The sequence below is a fragment of the Pagrus pagrus genome (assembly GCF_965226575.1).
Source record: "Pagrus pagrus genome assembly, chromosome: 6".
Lineage (NCBI taxonomy): Eukaryota > Metazoa > Chordata > Actinopteri > Spariformes > Sparidae > Pagrus > Pagrus pagrus.
In genome coordinates, this window is record NC_140190.1 from 1758414 (window position 1) to 1780913 (window position 22500).

The 22500-nt window shown below is 44.6% G+C and overlaps 1 protein-coding gene across 2 annotated transcripts in view; it reads left to right on the forward strand.

The window, feature by feature from the left end:
• Window positions 1-22500, forward strand: part of pik3r3b (phosphoinositide-3-kinase, regulatory subunit 3b (gamma)) — a 182318-nt gene that overhangs the window by 78039 nt on the left and 81779 nt on the right. The window contains exons 5-7 of one of the 2 annotated variants that reach the window (XM_084356152.1): window positions 3970-4101; window positions 13977-14169; window positions 16861-16946. In XM_084356152.1, the coding sequence (XP_084212278.1) occupies window positions 3970-4101; window positions 13977-14169; window positions 16861-16946 (411 nt within the window). Of the gene's footprint in view, window positions 1-3969; window positions 4102-13976; window positions 14170-16857; window positions 16947-22500 lie in introns of both variants that reach the window. The other variant, XM_084356151.1, reaches the window with a different exon arrangement.

Sequence of the window (22500 nt, forward strand, 5' to 3'; positions counted from 1 at the left end):
GGAGGAAACGAGAGGAGAGAGAGACGGAGAGTTAAAACTTAGGATGGAGAGACGGAGAAAGAGAGAAAGAGAGCGAGAGGATCGAACTGATCGGGGGATTTCTCGCTCCCAGTCCCTCAGTGAGCGGTGTGATGATGCTGCATTGGCTCCGGCCCCAGAACACAACTCTGTTTCATCAGGTGTGGTTAAAGTCGCCCTGCTGACTTCAGCCTTCCTGCCCGACCATCGCACCTCTCTCACCCCGAGGCCAGACCTCTGATAACTGATCCTACTTCAGCTTTTACACCATTTTTAAGAAGCACATTTTGATTTGTAGAGCGCAACAGAGCAGCGTTGAATATCCATCATTTTATCGCCTTATAAAGTCTAACATGTATAGACTTGTATAAGCATTTAATTTGAGTCGTGTTTGTGTCACCTGATGAGTAGCAACACATCAGCTTTGTCTCTGTCTCCCTGCAGTAATGTTTCAGCCCATCTCTGCCTGGCCCGGCCGACCAGAAGGTCATCTGGGTCGCTCACATTCGGCTCTGACGTAACATCTGGGCAGCAGAGGACACGTGGATTAATGCCAGCAGGGACCAGACAGACTCAAGATAAATAAACCACCAATTAATCAGGTGGTTTCGGATATCAGACATCAATTTTCTTGGTGTCTGACACGAACAAGCAGCTGCTGTTTGTTTTTGCACGGAGTATCCGTCTGCATTTTCAATCGTGGATCAGAAATAGTCTTTCCCAGATATTCTGTGAAAATCCCACCGTAAATTCTTGTTTTTTATTTGTGTCAGATTAAGTGCGTCCGATTCCCTCACAGCTGAATAATGAACCCAGTGACTTCAAAGACATCGTGTGCGTGCCTTCAGAACAATCGTGCCATTTTGCTGTCGGCGTGGGAACGACAGACATGTCTCAGCAAAATGTGTCCTGAACAGGCCGCCGTTGTCGCCGCTGCCTCCGTCCGCTCTTTGAAGTCAGACCTAACTCATGACCGGCCAACACATTGTCTGGATTCATACGTGCACTATCTGCTCCGTGGAAAAGCCTGTTTTTCAGACTTTTATTGCTGATTGTCTGAAACAGAGCCCTGCTTGGAAAAAGCGACTGCTGATTAACTCAAAACCAACGTGAAGAAGAGGATCAGTGTGACTTCTCACCAGCAGCAGGGGCTCAACCTGAGAAAGATTTTTAAATATTTCCATGTATGTTTCATCGATATTAACCTCGCAAACTGCACATAAGACCACGTCACTATGCAACACACACAGCAGAGCCCAGCACATATTGATATTAGGGAGCAGACATTCTGATTTCGATGTTTCAGCCAATATACACACATTTTTTTCAATGATGCCTCAAATGTGGTTATTAAACTGTCTACAATTACATCAGCACATATGAACACTAAAGTACCCCAGACTCACTCTTCTGCCTTATAATCTCTTCAAATAAAAGTCTTCTTATCGACACATATCGGCTCATATACGTGGATACAGACATATCTGTGATTGGACAATATCGGCCAATAATATCAGCCAGACTGATATATAGGTCAGTCAGGCCCTAAACAACTGTAAAAGATGATATCATACGCAGTATGTTATACAGTATATATGTACAGTGTCCTGTTTTCTTGCCTGTAAATCTGTGATTATAGTTTGACTGATAACATGAGCACAATAATCTGATAACTGGGAGAATCAGGTTGTGATAATAATCGGATTTGACGTGTTTACGACCGCAGCCGACCCGTAACAAGCAGCCGTCTCCCCTCACATCGATACCGGACTCATGTCTGTGCAGGAAACCTGAGAGAAAGTCACTCTCAGTACGTCTGCAGCTTCTGACTGAACCTCTTTAGTTTCTCTCGCCCTGTTTGTTCTTCAAACATCTGCTGTGTTTCACTGTTTCATGTGTTCACTTTCACTTAGCGATGATCCTTTGACAGGACTGCAGGATCGAGACAAGAGCGTGATCGCTTTAAGACCTTCACGCAGGTAGCTGCAGAGTCAAACCGAGTAGAGCCCGTAGTGTCAATACAGACAGTAAACAAGAACACAAGCTCAAACAGCCAGCGCTTCAAGGTTAACGCACATGTTGCTGGTGATGATTGTTGCTGTGAGCGCACTTTAAAAAGTTTCAAATAACCCAAATGAGTGTTTCTGTGTTACCGACTCAGAACGTCTCCCGTCTGGATGTCAGACACCTTCTCAAGATTGATTTTACAGAGTCATCCAAACAACAGCAAAACTCAGTGAGGGAGAGAGAAGAGGAGCTCGGCTGTATAATTTCCCCAGTGGAAATCGCGGCAGGCATCATAATTAGCCGGTATCGGCGGCATCATTTGTGCCAGAAGTGCAAACTAATAAAGCACCATCACCACTGTCGTTAATATCGCCAGCACAAAGCCCCAGACTCATAAAACACAGCTCTCTCAAATTATCAAATTACTATCTGCTCTTCAGGAATCAAATTGTTTTACGCTCTAATACCCCTCCACACACACACACACACACACACACACACACACACACACACACACACACAGAAGAAAAAGTGTATTAATATCTTTTGGTGGACCTGGGTCCCATGACAACACCAACATTTGCTCTGTCTGAGTGTTGGATGATCGAATCCTCCAGACAAATCACTGCACGATAACACAGGCCTCGTGTGAAGAGGTCATCCATTGATATTAATGGCCTGGTGGTTTACTGGGCTGTGGTGATTGGTTAAGTTTATTCAGGCATTAGTTAGACGGGCAGATCAATGGGATTTAACAGCCGTTTTGACTCCAGAGGGGTTCTGGTGCCTGTGGTGCTGAGGGGGGAGCTGAGGTGGAGGATGGTGGATGAGGAAGGTGAAGGATGGAGGGAAAAGAAAAAGGAAGAGAACGAGGAGCAAACAGAGCTGGTGGAGGAAGATTAGAGATAACAGAAGGAAGGTCAAGGAGGAAGAGGACGAGGTGAATCTCGGGGACGAAGGCTGAGAGCAGAGATGGTAGAAGGACACGTGGAGGGAAGGTTGAGGTGAAAGATGGAGGACGGGACAAACGTCCTCTGGCGCCGGGTGGTTCGTCCTCTGCTAATCAGCTGGAGCGCTCACACAGACACTCGCAGGCTCGTTATCTGGTGTTTTGTCTACAGACGGACGGATGTGTGAATTCTCTTCATGTGTTGGACATCTCAGCATCTTTTTATCTGTTGCTCAGCGACGGCGTCCCCTTTTTCCCAGAAACAACCGACCGTGAGAATTGACACACTGAGCACCGCTGACCGAGTCGCTCCTCCCCTCCACTTTCGACATGTACTGTTTTCAAATCCCGCTGAAACAACAACGACCTCCAAGCTATAAACTTACACACTGAAACTGGGGCGTTACTGTGTCGCCCTGTTTGTTAACGGCACCGACATAAACAAGCGAGCAGCTGGTTCCTTTCCCGGAGCCATTTTAATGTCAGGGCTCGACACCCAAAGTTTCCTCGGACACTGTTTTATAGGAAACACGATGCGTCCATCGTCGCTGCATCGCCATGATCCAGTTTTGTCTTCAACACAGCACGACGTTCATTTTGTACATTATGTGTAAAGTAGGTGATAAAGCAGGGTAAGCTTTAGGACGTGGGTTGGCGTGAGACGACCACGGTGTGTCTCTTGGTTCTCAGTCAGTGCCAACCAGGTTTATCCTCCCAGATCCACCCTCTCACCCAAATATGGTCACTTCTGGCTAAAAAACACAAAAACAAGATGAAGACAGCCGTGACGCCAAACACGAGGCTCAGAGCTCCACAGACTCCTGGGTGACTCCTCAGTGGGTTCACACTTTCCACAGTGATTCATTTCAGTTCCTTTTCAGTGAAACACGAGCACAACGTGAAAATAAATAAGATCATCAGGCTTACTGTGGGAAACTGACTAATAGACATGCTGATACTCAAACTCTCTTCCCATCCGTCCTCTGTCCTCTCAGATCCCTTCTCAGTGGACCTGGATCAGTACGATGTGGTTCCTCTGACTGATGCTCTCAGAGGTTTCCTGCAGGATCTGCCCGCCCCGATCATCCCCGCCACAGTCTACAGCGAGCTGGTCTACACTGCTCAAGGTACAGTGTGGTGCACTGCAACACACACACACACACACACACACACACACACACACACACACACACACTGTCAACCCGTATTAAAGTGTCAGTGAATAAAACTGGTAAAATGCTGATCCGTGGATGTTCAGAGCGATCGGGACTTTCTCTCTGGAAATAAATGTGACTGCAAATCCATGTTCCTCCAATGAACTGGGGTGAAGGCAGCGACAGATAAAACCAAAATGATCTACGTGGAATAGAGTTGGGCCGGCTACTAATCCCTGACCATCGTACCATCGTGACCCACTTTTAAACCCGGCACAGGGATGTACAGTATGTCGGTGGTAACAGGAGATAGTTTCCTCTGCAGGGAGACACAGTTTGAGATTCATGGGAAACAGCAGCGGCTACAGTGCTAAGCTAACACGCTACTGCTGCTTTACGACAACACTGAGGGGACACGCTGCCTCAAACTCGTACCAAATGATGTCATCGTCCATCCCGATGTTTCACTGTAGACATCGTGATATGATGATGAACTTCTTTCTTTTTTCTACAGTGGGAAGTGATTATGAACACAATCCAACCAGTTAAGGCCGAAGTTAAGTTTTGGGAAACTTTTCTGAAGACGAACCCGACACAGCTATGACCCAAATAAAATCTCAGATTGTTGGTTCTGCTGTAGCTTTAAGCAGCGTTGTCATGGCTGGTGTGAGTTCAGGCCTCCAGCTGCATCCTCAGTCATCTGCTCTACATTCTCACGCACTGCAGGCTGAAACTCTGAAGCTCAATCTGAGCTCGGGGCGTGTTTTCCTTTTTTTCTTGCCTCTGTCACTTGGCATGAGTGCCGACACTCGTCACACCTGACAGATTCCTGCCATATCTGGATGTAAAGACGACAAGGCTGTAGCCTCTCGTCAGCATCAAATTTCCTCTAATCTCCCGACAGCTCTGGATTATATAAAAACAGGCTCTGAGCTGAGACGTGTCTCGCTGCCAGCGAATCCCTTTTTTTTTCAAATTTTCTACACAGCTGACCTGTTTGTTCACCCCTTCACCTGCCGCCCACCTCGCCCAGCAGGACCTCCTCTCTCCTGCTTTTAAGGACTCTCACTCCTATCTATTTTTGATGAACCCTACCTTGACATTTGGTGCTTCGTGCTCGGCTTGGGCGGTGTGCGTGCTGCTGTGTGCAAATAAAAGCGAGTCAAAGACGATCAGACAGATGTACAGACAGACGAGTGTGTATTGTGTGTGTTCGTCAGGGCAGAGGCATCGTCTGAGCTCGCAGGAAGTTCCCTGCAGCCTTTCTCCCAAAATATTACTGGGCTAAGCTCCCCGACATGATCTCCAAGTGAAAACCCCCTCAATTATGTAAGTGCTCACTCTCTCTCTCTCTCTCTCTCTCTCTCTCTCTCCTGGTACTCGTCCCGTTAAGTGACAGCCCTTTTTTTATTTTACTTATTCATGGAAACATTTTAAGTCGGGATAAACCACTTTGAAAGGATGCAGCAAGTATTTTGCGCCGGTTGTCTGAGGTCAAGCCCGTTGAAATTGAACTTCTTATTAAGGGATGGGTCGCTCGAGGAGCATCCAGTGATTCCTGCTGTGAAATTAGACGGTATTATAAAACAGTTCAGTTGCACTGTGAGGACGAGTCACGCAGTCATAATGAGAGATCCCTGAAAAGGTGGATGCTGAGAATCTTTTCCATCCTCTCCTGTTTCTTCTTTTCATTAGCTGCCTCGACTGCCCTCCGGTCTACAGACCAGAGCTTCGACTGGAAATATTCCTCAGTGAGCATATAGCTGCACATATTCAGCAGAAACGCCGTATATGCTTTTTTAATGTTGTATCTGGAGACGGCCCTCCAGCCAGAACAGTCTGGTCGGGTTGGTCAGACACAGGACGTCCACCAGGGGAGGCTGGTCTGTAGATGCAGAGGAGGAAAGAAGGATGAAATAATAATTGGTTCAAATAAAACATTAACACATGTTCCAGCTACCAGTGTGAAATAATATGACTCTGTTTTCCTCCTGTTCTCCTCAAATTTTTTGGAGTAACCAGCTTCCACCCAGGAGACATGAAGTCCTGTGAGTCAGTCACCAAACAGTCACCACTGACTGACTGAAGCTGACGAAGCTGCGACGTCCTTCACCCTGTCTACAGACCCTAACCCTAAAAAAGACCTTTATTATTTATTAATCTTCAATTGTTATACTCCCACACACAATTTAAGAATATAATTTATTAATCCGATTCATCCTAAATTATTTTAAATGGCCAAAAATAGTAAAAATAATTCAGTGCCAATCATAATACCAGAGGTCTTCAAATCACTTGTTCACCAGCAGAAAACACGATAGCTTTTTGATTTATCATACAATATGAAGAAAAGCATCTTTGATTCATAAGTGACTTACAATTATAAAATAGTTGAATTAATAGACTGCTTGTTTCACTTTCCTTACGTAACTGACAGTTTATAACTAAAAAGATTACACAGTTTGATTTGTCTGAAAACGTTCTTGTGGCGTTAACGTCGTCATTGGCCGACGTCCCTGAGCGACTCTACACACAGCGAGTACAGCGAGCGAGCGTGCTCCGGAGAACAAGATGGCTGGAACGTGATATTTCCTCTTTTTGACTTTTCTCTTGTTGTTTCACCAAAACATCAAACACAGGAAGCTCGTCTTGCTGCCTCCATGTTCTTCTCTAATGCTCTAAGCTTGATCTCCTCTTCTTCTCGGTTTCTGTTGGCGACGACCGTCCGCATTGTTCACGGTCCCGGAGCGTAGAGAGTCTGTCTCGAGCCTCGAGTCACTTCAGCTCAGCTTTTGCATCTTTTTTTTCCTAAATTAAAATATCCAGTTTATATTCAAGGTAAAGTTCATTGATTCGTAGCCTCGTCTGCCATGTTGAGAGGAATTAGTCTCAGCTCAGTAGTCTCAGTCTTTGTTATTAAATCCATATGGATGGGATCAGTAATTTGCCTCATATAAAGAAGGTTACCGTCTGTCCCGTTTGAGTCTGATCCCGGAGCTTTGTGGATGTTGTAACAGTTAAAATCCCCTCATTCCTTTTTATTTTGCTACCTGTCCTCTGGCTGTCCCGCTCTCTGGGAGACGACTCGCTCTCTCACATGTTTCATCTGCGTTCACTTTTCCAGGCAGTGGCTCATTGTGGGAAATTCCCATAATCTGTTAGAAATAAAAGGTGGAAGGGATTTCAAAATACCTTCTCAGCCCTCCCGCCTGCCCGACGCACCACTGGGACTATTATCATCGACCCAACACTGATTCTGCTCAGCTGCCTCAAAAAATATATAAAAGTTCTTCTTTAGATCGTTCAGTCTTTAAAGGTGGGAAAACAAAAAGCAAATCTCCATCTGAATGTGAAATCTGGCAGCAAAAAGTGATGTTAGAAGCTAAATGAAATATAAAAATGAAGCTTTTGTGCGTCATCACACCGTCAAACTCCTCTTAACCCTCAAATTGGTCCAATCAGTGTCTTTGTCAGGCCCGTCTTCGCTCTGTTGGGTTTTTTCCGTAGCAGAATAGTTACATTTGTTGTCATCAGATGGATGTAATCCTCTTGTAATCCTGCTCTCATCTGTTCCTGCAGCATCCTGACCACAATCAGCCTTTTGTTATGAGGGCGGTGCCATTTCCCACTTTTTATTATTCCCAGCTTTTTCTGCAGAGCGACGTGACGCTGTCACATGTGATGTTAACTGCAGAGGAGAGGAGCATGAATGTGAGGCTGGTTGTGATTTTTGATATTTTTATTTTCTAAATTTAAGAGTCAGGGTTCACGCCTCCCTCATTCGTCCTCGTCCTCCGTCTGTCTTTGCTCGCTGAGTCACTAATCTTAATAATTTAATCTGAGACCTTCCACACTTCCTCCCCTCTGCCCTCTGTCTTTTTTATTCATTGCTTTCCTCCCTCCCTCCCTGATGCCTATTTTTTATCCTCTCCCTGTCTTTTCTCATTCATTAGTTTTGCGAGAGTTAGTTAACCCTAATGGTCTCAGCGAGGTCATCGTCTGTGAGGATAAAGGCCAGCTGGCTGAGTGTGACTGACCACTGTCCATCTGGAGCTTCAGCGGAAAGACGCTGATGCAGCAAGTCACCGTGTTGACTCCTGTAGAGACGAGACGCAGGACGAACGGATGTGTTTTATGGGATTATAAGGATCCAATCATCACTCCGATGAACTCACATTGTCTGTGTTATTCCTCTTTATTGTTTCAAAATGTAATTTGTTTTGATTTTTGGTAATACTACAAGCCCAAAAGTATGTGGACAAAATGTTTATGCCCGAGCTCCTCAAATCCTGAAGATAATACGACTCAGAGGCCGATCCAAAAAGTATCGACAGTTAAACCATTGGCTCCCAGTGATCCGGTGTGTCCTTTCATTTCTCCTCGTGGTTTTTAGAAGCTAAAGTATGGCCAAGTTTCTGCTCAGGGCGCGGAGGTGCACTGCTGTCTCCACTGATTTCATTTGATTGGCCAGTTGTGTCCACCACGATGTTTTGCCTGACGAAGCGACCACGTCTGTAACCAAGAATCTCAGTGTGAACTAGAGGCTCTGTGATCATTGTCACCTGTTTATAACCACCAGACTCCACCGGTCACGTCTGCGTCACGTTCTGGCCACGACACGGTCGCCAGACGCGATCATGGCCGTGCTAGACAATGCTCGTTGTTCCCACCTCGCCCGCCACGGCGCGTTTGAGAAGAAGCCGCGTCAGGCTGCACCGAGCAGATCGAGCCAGACAGGAACGACACAGAGCATCCCTTCGATTTTCAAAATAAAACACCCTTTGCACAACAAAGTCAGAAACGTCAACAATGAACAGACAAACAGTGCAAACATTTGCTGATTAGCATGAAAGATGAAGTCAGCTGAGGCCGATGGAAGTGTTTTTGGTTGTGCAGGTCATAAAGTAAAGTACTAGACACGTAATACTTTCAAACTGCTGGTGGCACCAGAGACAAAAAGCACAGGATCATGGGAATCCAGCCAGAACTGCTGAGATTTAGGCCCACTGTTATTTAGATACTGGACCCGCTGACGACCCACAAACCAACACTACAATCCCCTTAAACCTCCAGCACGGCTGCTAATCTTTATGTTTATTTCTCCTCGTGCTTTGAAATTTCTCCATCGCTTTCTGATTCCTCAGTTTCACACCTGAAATGATCCACCTGGACCTTAACTGAGACAAAATCCTGCCGGCCAATCACAGACCTCTGTTCCTCCGGGACAGTTTGGAGAACCAGAACTTGAAATTGCAGCATTTTGGAGGATAATAAGTCAATTCATTTAACAGGATGTTCCTGTAACCTAAAACCATTTAATGTAACGACTGACCTAATTCCTGTGGTCGTCTGATTGGATCTGCTATCGAGCATCTAATGGATTTGTTGTAATGCAATTAATTTGAACTTATTTGGCAGACGTCGTTCTCCAACGTACAACAAGTGCATCTCACATCCAGACCAATGAGAGTCGCTGCGAAAAACAGACAACAAACGACATCGCGTGTGTTCGTTACTGTAACTGAGATGTTTTTAACTATCAGTCAGGGAGTGTTTTTATCTTATCATGATAAAACTCATGAAATAGTCCAGTGATGACGACGGTCCCGACCCCCCACTGTCCAGTCGTCCAGTCTCCCAGAGTCTTGGAGGGACCAGATGGACGGGCCAAGTTCCCTCTCCAGCCTTGACCTCTATTGACCAGCGGGGTCAAACACAATCTATAATAACAGAGGGAGAAGGACTGTGTGTGTGTGTCTGTGTGTGTGTGTGTGTGTGTGTGTGTGTGTGTGTCTGTGTGTGTGTGTGAGTGTGTGTGTGTGTGTGTGTGAGAGAGAGAGAGAGAGCAGTGATCGTCTATGATCAGCAGTGGTCAGACAGAGAGGTGACTTCCATGACCCCCATCAGGCTGCAGCAGATTGTCAGCCATCCATCACCGCCCACCTGCCCACCTCACACACACACACACACACACACACACACACACACACACACACACACACACACACACACACACACACACACACACACACTCACCTCAAGTGTCCCTGGACTTCCTTGGTTGCCCCTCGCTCCTGTACAGCAACAAGAATGATCTTAAATATCATAATTTCAACATTTTAAATGGATATTTTTTATGTAAATGTTTCATAATACTTGAAATATAATAAACCGAGTCGATGTTTTTTATCAGTAACTATGAAAAGCTCCTAATGTCTGTAATAACCTCAAATCAGATAACATCACCTCGCTCACTGTACGTTCAGCAGTTGTTCCTCTTCTCTTGTGTTCCTGACAGAAGCTCAAGGCCTGAATATAATAAAGAAACAGAGAAGTTCAACACATTATTAAACTATTCTTCATCTTTCGGTGGGTGAAACAGAAATTATGTTCAAGGGTTGAACTCAGTTTTTCACATAAAAACTAACAATGATGTTGAATAAAGTCAAAAAGGATGAAACACTCAAAAAGCAGGTTGACAAAGTCGCTGCTCAAGGTTTTATTCTGCTGTCACCAGAACAAAACCAGAACAAAACTTTGAGAAACATTGTTCCCGTCAGCAGCAAGAACCAACTGGGAGGGAAATCTGAAGGATTAAGACTCAATAAGCAAAAGAAAAAAGTAAAACGTCCTCTGGTGCTTTCCGGGCGCTGTGGTGGGGAGAGACAAAGGGACGACATGAAGAGATAAAGAAGGAACTAGTGACCTAAACAAAAGGACGAAGGATGAAAATGCTTCGATTGTTTTTATTATCTGAATCTTTTAACTGTGTGAGGTTCTGAGCTTTACGGCAGAAGGTGTCGATCCGCTGAAGTCATTGTTGGTGATTAACGCTACATGAACACGCTAATGGTTTTTAAACGAAGCTGCTCTCGAAACCTGAAGTTTTTCCCTCTGAAACCTTTCGACCTCTGTTCTCTGTCCGTCTGTCTGACCTTTGACCTGTGGACAGCAGCTCGCAGCATGGCAACACGTCAGAAGAGATACGGAGATAAATACTTGAGGCTCGTACACGTATATTATATTTAACACACATTCACGTGGAAAATCATCTTTTCCCTGTATTAAAGTCACTGAAACAGACAGCAAACATTAAAGGATGTTATTTAGTTTTGTTCTCGGCTGGATGTTTTAAACGTTGGTGTTATTATGAGTCATCAGTGGTCACGAACACGGTTTTCTGAGCCTGTGTCTCCAGATCCTTGAGAATATGGAGGCTTTTTTTTTTTTACAGCCACTTTATCATCTATCCAATCAGCCGGCTGTCAGATAAACAGTCAGTCGTCGTGTCGGTCGGTCCGTCCGGCTGCTCTCTGTTGGCACTCTGTGTTATTGGGATCAATGTGAACACTTTAGTTCCCGCACAGAAGGCCAAATACACTAATACCTCACATGATCAATCAATACATATCAGCATTCTGATATAACATGTACACATGTACAGCACTGCAACGCACAAATCACTCGATACGTCCTGCTCATGTGTCAGACTGAGGTTCAGTTCAGCTCCTGTGTGCAGATTATTATCAGCAGCAGGTCGACGTCCTCGTCTTCATCCACTGCGACTGGAAGGAAAGACAGAAATGTTCACTTTGACTCGGCTTTAATGTGTTTCACACTGTCTGAGCTGTAGTTTGGCTATTGAGTGTTTGAATCTAATTTAACACGACTCTATAAGCTTTACTGATTACTGTCTTTACAATGATTAAATGAGGCTGAAGCTAAAAATCTAAAGATCCGTATATGAGAGGTTAATATTTAAGGTCATTTATGTTTAAGTTTATCGTGATCAGGTTCATTCTCATGCTCCTCAGGTTTCTGCACTTAAAGCTTCAGGCGACATAAAGCAGTGAATCACAAATACATTATGACATCACAGAGATGCAGGCTGGTTGTGGATTTAATGGTTTTACTTTGCTGCTGTGAATGAAACAGACTCTCCCTTTAAATTCTTCACAATAAAATTCCCCTCTGACGTAGTCATTTAAAAGCTTTTACTATGAAGCAGTGCAAAGAACCAGTTTTGTTCATTAATGCAGAGCAGCAGAAAGTCAACAGGAAACATTTTACAGACAGAGAGCAGATAAAGCATAAAGATTTGTTCTTGTTGAAATCACAAAATAGTCAAATCAAAGTCAGACACTGAGCTGTGATCCAGTCATGTGTCATGAGCAGTAACTTTAGTTAGTTGCCTGGCAACCCCGCTGTGACAACATGGCTGACCGTGTTTTCAGTGAGAAGCTGGTGAACCTGTTTACTAAAATACAAAACTATTCCTTTGACTAAACAAGTCATTGTGTTCGTTTTTTAATTACTTCACACAACACAGCTCCACTCAAATATTCAATTACTGCCAGGCCCAAACACACACACACACACACACACACACACACACACACACCGCAGCATGAATAGAGAAGAGAATTTAGTTTAAAATGAGTCCTAATTAGTTTTAGTTAAGAAAACTCTGACTTTATTTTGAACTTTATGATGAGTTCAGACTTGCAGTATGAAAACATGCAGTCGTACGCAGACACACAGACTCAGACGGAGATAAATGGACCTGATCAGTCTGGTGTTCAGTGGCAGGTCTGTGCTCTCCCACTGAGCCTCCCCCCGTCATAAACCCGGCACACAGCGGGCTCGGGCACAGATGTTTTCTTGTTTGCAGCTTGTTTGCAGTGGTAAAGGGGCCTGTGGTGAGAGCGCTCGTCAATACGTCTGGTCCTCTTCAAACACGGCCCATTGTCTGAACCCCGGCTAACACAAAAAAGGAGTTGTATTATCCCCTGCGCTGCCTCCCGCTGTGTCGGTTTTACAAGCATTCGTGTAGCAAACCCCTGTGATTTTCTCCATAGCGTCTGTCAGGCTAGCTGGCTAGCAGCTGGCTGCTGGACCGGGTCTGAATTCAAATTACTGATGTCCTGCCAAGGCCATAGATCTCCTCAAAGTCGGCTAGCGGTTGGCTACATGCTCGGATGGATATTGATGGAGGTGCAGCGCAGCGGGGACGTCTGCTCTGTGTTCACTGTGTCTGACTGAGATGGTGAAATGTCTTTTGATGTGATTATGTGATATGCATGCAGCATCCAGGGTGTCCGATCAGATGTTCACCAGGAGCTGAGCACACAGGTGCATGCACTTCCATCTTACTTTGATTACTGGACATTTAATGATGCAGCAAGGTTTTATTTGATCCACATGTAATGTGATGTTTGATCCAGAGAGAAACCGTTCGCTCGAAATCTCCACAGCTGATCCACTGACTTTTAGATTATAAACTTTGTTGGAATAATTTGCAGTAAAATCTGAAGCTCACAGGAAACAAAATGCTGTACAGGATCACAGGATCACCAGTTAAGTAGACGTGAATCTGTGGCGTCCTTTCAGACATGTACTCTTGTTTTTCTCTAATCACCAGAATAAATAAATAAATAGTTAAAGTTAAAACTGGACGTTTCTTTATGGTGCAACTTTCTCTCTTGTCACAACACTGTGTTTATTCTCTGGATGGGTTTTGGCACAAAACCACTTGGTTAGGGTCAGGAGAGCATCATGGTTTGGTTTTAAAATACCTGTTTTGGTCGCTGCAGTCACAGCTGGAGATGGTCCGACTTCCCGTAAAAAAAAACAACCCAAAAACGTCTGAAAATGTTTCTTGGTGTCCTTAAAAAAATCCAGCGGTGCGACTCAAACTGCAGTTGTCCATTTGGCAGCTTTGTTGGCTGTGATAATGCACAAATCCTCTCTTCTCAGGACTATAAGGCATGTTGTGATGGCTTATAGCCGAGGTCGAGTGCCGGAAACTGCTCTGAAGACCCCACTCTGCTGTTGTTTTTGTCCTGTAGAGAGTCAGAGTGTGGAGGAGTGCGGGGAGAGGCTGAAGAGGATCCTGGATTCTCCCAGCATCCCTCAGGCCAACCACCAGCTCCTGGTCCACCTGAGCAGACACCTGGCCCGGGTCAGCCAGCTCAGTCAGACCGGTCCCCGGCTGCTGGGACAGGCCTTCGCCGAGGCCGTCTTCAAGCACTCTGCTCTCAGGTACGCAGGTTTCACCCTCGATTGTGTTTTCTTGCATGTTTTTGTCAGCTTTGTAACACAGAATATAAAAGTTTCTGCCTGTACAGATAAAACATGTCATCACTGAAGCTTCAGGGTCCATTAGTAGTTAATGGACTGAAAAACTGACCACAGAAACACTCAGCTGTCTCTTTAATCTTAAATGCTAGAAAACACAAGCTAAGCTGCTGTTAGCTGGCAAAGCTTTGGAGGAATGAAGCCAATCAGAGTCACAAACCAGAGCTGCAGAAAATCCAAATATTTACGAGTAGAAGAAATCAACAACCAGTCACATTCATCCAGAACTGACCCAGAATGTGAAAGTGAACCGATCACAGCTGTTGAATGTTTTATCAGGTTAATTCAAAGTGCAGTCTTTAGCTTCAGCTCGCTGTTAGCAACGTACGCTACAGGATTCAGACCTCTGCGAGTTAAAATGCATCTTAGGAGTTGTATTAAACTTGTACGACCACAGTGTGTCTGTGACTTTTAGTTGTACTGCTGATTCATCATCACGTCTATCAGAGGATAGATTTAAGCAGCAAAATGTCAGTTAAAAAGTCTAATTGTCTGGTAAATTATCATCTTTGCACATTTAATTTTGTGCGTTTCATGGTCCTTAAAGAATTATCTCAAATCTGAGCTCAAAATCAAAACATGAAAATCAAGCGTGAAAGAAAACTGTGAGAGGTTCTTTCCATCCAGCTGTGAAACGGCATTTATCATCTATTTCTTTCCTCTCTTTCCATTTCTTGCATAAAACCCGTTAATTATTCCAATCACAGTCACTTCTCTTGCAAAACGCTCCCACAGCGTGTGGGCAGAGAGGGTATTTCCATCTGATTCTACATTTGTGAATCAGCCAGAGAACTAAAGTAACTTTCTGGCTGAATGCAGGACACTGAAAGTGGCAAATTAAACACACTGAACATTTCCTGAACAAAACTCGAATCAAACGAGCAAAATTGTCTTTAATCCAGCATCTTCATTGTTGGATCGAGACAATCTCAATCAGAACTTCTGCAGTAGAAGCTCTGACAGGAAAGCCAGGCATGATATCTGGCTCCGCTGCAACATCAACATCCTGCAGTTAAGGAGCTGGATGTTTGAACACTGAGAGAACGGCATTAACGAGGCTAATGGTATTGTTTTGTTTCTCAGTACCCTGCACAAGCTCGCCTGCGTCTGTTTTTCCAGAAATTACAGAGGAATTTCTCCTTGTGGCGTTGTGTGCAGCGGGGATGTAGCGGAGGCAGTCAGTGAGTCAGAAGCAGCGATTGTTTGCAAAGCCTGATCGACCAAATTCACCTCTGACGTGCACAACAGGAGGATAAAGACCATAGCGGCGTTTCATAGCATGCCATGCTATTACAGCCAGCTCCCATGTTAGATTATTTCGTGTGGAAATGTTTACACATTCCTGATAGTTTGGGAGAACACGCTGCAATCTGCAAGTGTTTAGATGGTCACACATTTTCTCACATGTTCTGGCCTTTGCTGCAGCACTGTTTGGTAATATTCAGGTTATTTATCTTGTGTTTCTATGTTACCACACCATCAGCGCAGTTTGTTTTCAGTCTCGCAACAGTCGTCCTGCTGTTCAGGCACAGAATAAAAGGAAATTCAATTCGTGCTGACATTGTTCAGTGGTGCCGCTGAGCTCTCACTAACTAATAGTGCATGATCCGAGATGCATGTGTCCAGATAAAGAAGAGAGTAGATGTTTCTTACTTGATCATCTGTCTGGCGGGACGATAACCGATCACTGTCGAGATCCCTGCGACATCCAAGGGTCATTTTTGAGGTGTCTCATCTGAATTTGCAGATGTTCATGTCTTTCAGGTTGAACTCTTGCAGCTTTCAGTAGAGGCTTTGACAGCAGGTAGTTCATCTTTGTTGTGATGATGATGAAGTCAGCGAGACTTCTGAGCAATTTCACTCCATTTTCCTTCTAAATGTTGCTTCGAGGCGTCTTCTAAGACCCTTCAGTATCTCACCAGCTTGGTAATATTCAACGAGATTCTTTGCATTTGACTCCAGATGTGCCTCGTGCCTGCATGTATTAGGTCAGATATCGGCTCTCTCATATTAAACGGGACCCTTTCAACCAACCCAGCGGCCAGAATAAATGTGAGCTAAATACATTTCTGCAAAACCACAGATGTTAAAACTTTCTTTAGGTTAAATTTTCTGTGCTGAATGCTGGTTAGGGTTAGAAAAACATCATGGTTTGGCTTAAAATACCTGTTTCGGTCGCCATGATCACAGATTTTCCTGTGAAAAATGGCTGCAAATGTCCCCGAGTGTCCCTGAAGATATCCACTGGTGTGACCTGAACTGCGTTTGGTCCTTTTGAGGCCTTGTTGGCTGTAATAACACCACCGTCCCCTCCAGCCACTGATGTGAAAGCCAGCTAATAAGCATATAATGTGAACGTGATATGCCACATTTGGGACAAATGTCAACCTTGGACGCATCTGTGGTTTACAAAGCTGCCTTACATCCTGGTGACTGGGCGTCTTCAGCATCTTCTGAGGTGGAGGTGAAGGATTGTGCCTTTGTCTCTGTTTGTCTCTGACCAGACAGATGATCAAGTAAACTCATTAAAAGCTATATTCCCTGTCTTCTGCATATGAACTTTATAATGTGACCGCAGTGTGTTTGTGTTAGCAGTGCGGATGTGAACCCGGAGCATCACGTCAGGATCTTGGAGGCTCTAATTGCAACAGGAGGTCTCATGGAGATGCAGGCAGCACCAGGTAGGATCAGAACCGATCTCTCTTCTCCATCTTTACACACCGTGTGCACTCACTCTTATGTTCTTTCACCTCGCAGCCTTAATAGATGCTTGTAGGTGTTGGAGAGTATATTGTGGTCAGTCATCGTGCGATATGATGCCACGTGGCTCGCCGTCTTTTGTGCTGAGAAATGACACCAGAGCTCATCTTTGCTCCGTCAGTTGATTTTCTGCTCGGTGACAAAGTGGCTGAAGTTTACTTCACCATACGTTTCCCACACTGGAAATATGACATTCCCTTTCCCTTCCCTCGCTGAACCACAAGCTGCAGTGGAAAACACATGTTTGGTTTATAAAGTATGTGGACAACACAAACATTTTGCCCCAGCTGCTGTGATAAATTGGGCATGAAGCATGAAATAACAACTTGAACGTTAGCTTAGTTTACAGTCTGGATGTACAGAGTTTATGGCAACAAAACACGGCGGTTTCATGATGTTTTTCTTTTTGCATTCCTCCTCTGCTGGACGGTCGCAGCTGAGAGCGCTGGTATGAATGTGAGCGGTCTGGTTCAGTGTATATGGACCGGGCTGTGTACACTTTAGAGATTTCTCAGACCTCAGCATCGTTTCTCCGAAAGGCTGTGAAAAACAACCTTCTTTCTTGGACTAACAGGGTTTGGACCTGAGGTGAAACACGGTCAAGTATGATATGTTTAAGTGCACATGAGGTGAGGCAGCTTCAGACTGAGCTGATGTCTGATGAAGGTTAAAGTCCAGAGAGGCTTCATGTAGCTGTACTGACCTGACCCTCGTCATCTTTTGCCTGTGTTGTTTTGGCATTTTATAGAATAAACTTTTAAAGGTGTCACGTAATGAAATTGCCAACGTTGGACACTGTGGTCCTTCAAGATGCTGCTGAAGAGTGTCGAGGATGTCAGGAGATTTTCCCATCATGTCTGAGGGACAGAGCTGCTGCCTGTCGGGCCCTTTGCAGTCGCACATTATCTAAGAGGACAACAGGTTTTCAGCATCGCACATTTGTGTTGCCTTTTGTATTCTCACTCATAGAAACAAGCCACCTGAATACGCCTGGCTTCTTTCATAGAGATCCACTGAAAAATGAACCAAAATGTTGAATAACGTTATGCTCAAGAAAGCGAGAAAAAAAAATCCTGGATCCGTCCCTTCATCCAGAGCAACACCACAAGTTTATAGGGTAGTTTTTGTGTCATCCTGCTGACGAACCAACCAACAAAGAACGGATATGTACTCCTCCAGGCCCTGAAGCACACTGCTGTTTAGACCGCAGACCCTCCAAATCAGACAAAATTTTAAGTAAAAAATGTAAAAGTCATCAAAGGAATATTCAGCACATCTGTTTTTATGTTCATGGAGATAATAGCTTTATAACGAGGACAATTCATGGATATTCTTTCGTCTGGTGTCACATTTGCACAGTCAGCTGTACCTCCTGATACCAGATGAGGCCGTTCGTCCAGCTGTACGACACGTTGGATGAGATCTGAGGAGTGACCTGAGATGTTGGCTGCAGCTGTGTTTTATGGATCAGGGCACCAGCAGTGTCGTAGTGGCTGCTGTAGCTTTAACCCGCCTGAGTCTTTGGCGTACGTCTGCAGAAATAAAATGCTGTGGAGGATCAATCAGGCTCTATGAGGACGGAGGGAAGGTCAGACAGCAGGTGTGTGGCTGATTGCAAAGGGGCCAAGCCGGTCTGCTGAGGTCATTGTCTGTGGGCCAGTGTGTGTATAAATGTCAGTAGGTCAACGTGTCTGTGTGTATGAGGTTGTACTGGTCTGTTGAGGGCCACGGTGTTAAGGCCGGGGTCGACATATTGGTCCTAGCAGTGATTAAAGCTGCTGCTCAGGGGTCAGGTTTCCTTTCCATGGAGCAGTGGTTCATTCAGAGCTGGTGATGGTTGGTGCTGCACTAAGAAGCAGATGAGACTCAGATTAACGGTTAAAATGTGACCCGGCAAGGACATAACCTGGACAGACTCACCAGATGGATAGGCCTGCTGGAACCTGCCTCAGACCGTCAGGGAAAAGGCCTTTTTTTTCATCCACCTTTGCTGGTATCTCCCACGTTGTCCCCCAGGTTTCATCGTAGGTTGATGAATAGGATCTGTGTCTTATTAAGAGCGGCAGCATTTCTCCTTCGTCAATAAGCTCAGTCACTTTCTCCAAGATATCAAAACTGCAGCCGGTCCTCCCAGAGAAACATCCACTCAGCTTGTTACGACACATGTTCACATTTAATGCAACCCAATGGCAAACGTACGTATCTGCAAACCACAGATATACTGAAACCTTCAATTCTTTATGATCAATTTTCAATTTTGTGTTGTGACAACGCCGTGCATGCATTTTACACCAAACATAATGTTTTGGCGTAAAATCCCTGGTTCTGTCATCACACACACTGCTGAGAAACGTCCAGACGTCTAGTTAAAAAAAACAAAAACTTGACCAGCGGTCACTGGCGTAGCATCCATCTCTGTGAAGCCAAAAGTAAATGTTGACTTATTTTGAAGTATGTAACGTTCTTAACTTGTGTCCTTTACTTTTTGTAAAATACCCAAGTAGTTCTAGTGCCTAATCCTGATGTATGACATTACATCCCAACCAAAACCGCAACTGTTTCATAACATTGCCCCTGAAGGTCCCGTACGCCTGCCGCTGGGACACCCAGCCATCCACCCTGTCCTCCTCCCTATGCAGAGTTTGTCACTACTTTATATTACTTTGCCTGACTTCCTCTTTTGCTGCTGTAATAATTACTACGGCCACTAGAGGTCTCGGTCGAATAAGAACGTGTGGGTTTTACTCCGCTGCTTTCACATTCGACCTCTGCAGTCATTCCTCTGATGAGGACTCGCTGGACGTGTTACAAACTTCTGGCAGCAAACAACTTTCAAGATTAACGACATCTTCTCGACTGATTTCATGTTCGGCCTCCCCGACTCCACCTTCACCTCCACCTCCACCTCCACCGCTGTGAAACCCTCTCAGAACGGAGCGGTAATGGTCAAACTTTTCGCCAAAACTCTGAGTCATTCAAAACTGTGAGTCATTCTTGACTCAGAGTTTAGCTTTTGACAAGTTAATGTAGGTGTTTTATCCAAACACCCTTATTTAAGGAAAGTATCCCAAATCATAATCAAGTCTAGCTCCTAAAGTGGACGTCCAATCACGCTCAGGAGTCTTAATGGAACAGTCGTCCACAAAATTACCAGTTCAGGGAAATCAGAAGAAGTCAAACCGTCAATTTAGACGTTACCTCGTGGGAAAAAATCCTTTGGACATTTACAATCTTCTGTGCGGTCTGAGATTGTTTGGTGACCTCTAGTTGTCCTTTATCTTGAGGAACTTTTCCATTGGCCTCAGCCTTTAGGTGTGGTGCTGAAAACACAGAGCCACAGATCAGACTCGCCCAGCGGTGGGACTCCACTGTCATTTGTTCGATTTTCATTTTTTGTGGGTGACACACAAAAGAACAGGATGATGTCTGGAGGACGATCAATAATTCATGGACTAAACCTCCGTCCTGCAGGGTGGGGAGGCAGGATGGATGCATCGGGGTCGCGGCTGCTTTTTTTTCCCTGATTCTGAATATCTTTAAAATGCAAATGTTAACGCGCAGCCTGACGGAGGCTCACATCAGGACGTTCAACATGCTCAGGTTGAGTTAACGTCTCTCCACCCAGTCGACATTTCACAGAGCTTCTCCTCAGGGTGTCCTGGTTTTACTCGTGCTTCCTCATTTGCTCTTCTTTTTCTTATTTTTTCTCGACTTCTGACGAGTTACTTTGGCGTTGAACGTGCATACGTGCAGGCTCTGTGCACATTTTAGAAAGTTATGTGTCACATCCAGCCTGAACGCTGCAGTTAAATGAAGCAGGAGAGAAGGAGTGAGTGTGTGAATGTGTGTGTGTTGGCAGACGAGCTTACATCACAGCAACAAAAGGACCAGAGGGAGCTGTGTTGTGCTTCTTTGAAGTGTGTCTTTTGTAACATCTCTTACACAACTCTCTCTCTCTCTCTCTCTCTGTGTGGGGTGTCTGAATAAAGCCTCTTGTTTCTTTATAATCAGGGGAATAATGTGGGAAATCGTGCTGATGTAACACCCGTACACGTTCCCTATCTGCGTTTTATTCTCCCGGGATCTCTGTATTATTTATACGCAGTCATAATATGAATCTTGAGCTTCCTGGTTTTTTGTCCAGACAGAAATTATCTGCTTAAGTGGGCAGGCGGCGATTCAGCCAAGTCAAGTCATTTTTATTTTTGTAGCCTGATCTCATAAAACTTGCCTGCCGGGGGGCATCACAGTCTGACGCCCTCCGTCCTCAGAGCCCTGACGCAGATAAGTTATCTCTCCAAATAAATGGAAGAAACCCCGAGAAGAGAAACAGAGGATGGATGCTTCTCCCAGCGAGGACGCACAATAATCACAGTACGACAATCAGGATGGAATGAAATCATGGCTGGATTGTAAACACATATAAAGAATGTGGATCCAAGAAAACCTCCAGCAACTTCAGATTTCACCACAGACACATTGTTCTGCATTTTGGCTCTGGTAGCTAAACCTTTCACCGATTTAAGTAATTAAATATGACTCATAGATCTGAATATAAAACAACGAGAAGAAGAAATGATAAAATGACTGCCTGCTGTCGTAGAGACGGGCCAGACACCGAAGATGCTAGAAAAGGAGGATTTGAACGGTCTCTCGTGGTGTTGCACATGTTACGCTGCTCACTTAACCGGAAGTGTTTGATGGACTCTGATAAAGTTACAGTTGTTGGGATATCCTGACGGATCCATCGTTAGAAAGAGAGTTTCAGAAGCTGTTGGACAATCTGAAGCATACTGAATCATCCAAAGACATGTTGGATTATCATGAATTTATAATCCTGTCTCCTAGAAACTCTGTTTTCCAGTTACTGTGTGGTGTCGAATGTAACCGCTGCCCGGTTTAGGAGTTCTTATACTTTGTTGATCCGATGTTTATTATAATGTAATCTGTGTCACTGTACCGTCCCGTTCGTCCTGTTCTTAAAAACCATCCGGTGCTAAAGACGAAACCCTGAACACTCGTGTGTCACAGCAGAGTCTCTGTGTGGTGAAGTCCTGGATTCAGATCCAGACTCCTCTCTGTGGTTTCAGCAACAAAAACACTCTGGTTGAGGAAACATGTTGCTTCTTGAGTAACACTGGACTTTTCTGTCCCTGAAACCTGAACCAGACATACAGTTGACTACATATATATTGTATCACAGTGTTGTTTTGTATTTGGGCTGTAAACTATTGAAATACTGACATGTTGACTAAACAATGTTTTTGCAACTCGTCAGCTAATTAACAACATTTCTTTCTTATATTAATAGAAAATATAATCCAGGTTACATCAGTTTACTTAAAGGAGTGTTTGCAAATGTTTCATGTAAACATGTAAGTTCAGAGACAAGTTAACATAAAGTGGATTGTTGTGCATATAAATGTATGACAAAGCTAATACAACTTAAAAAAAACCTCAACACGTGATCATTTT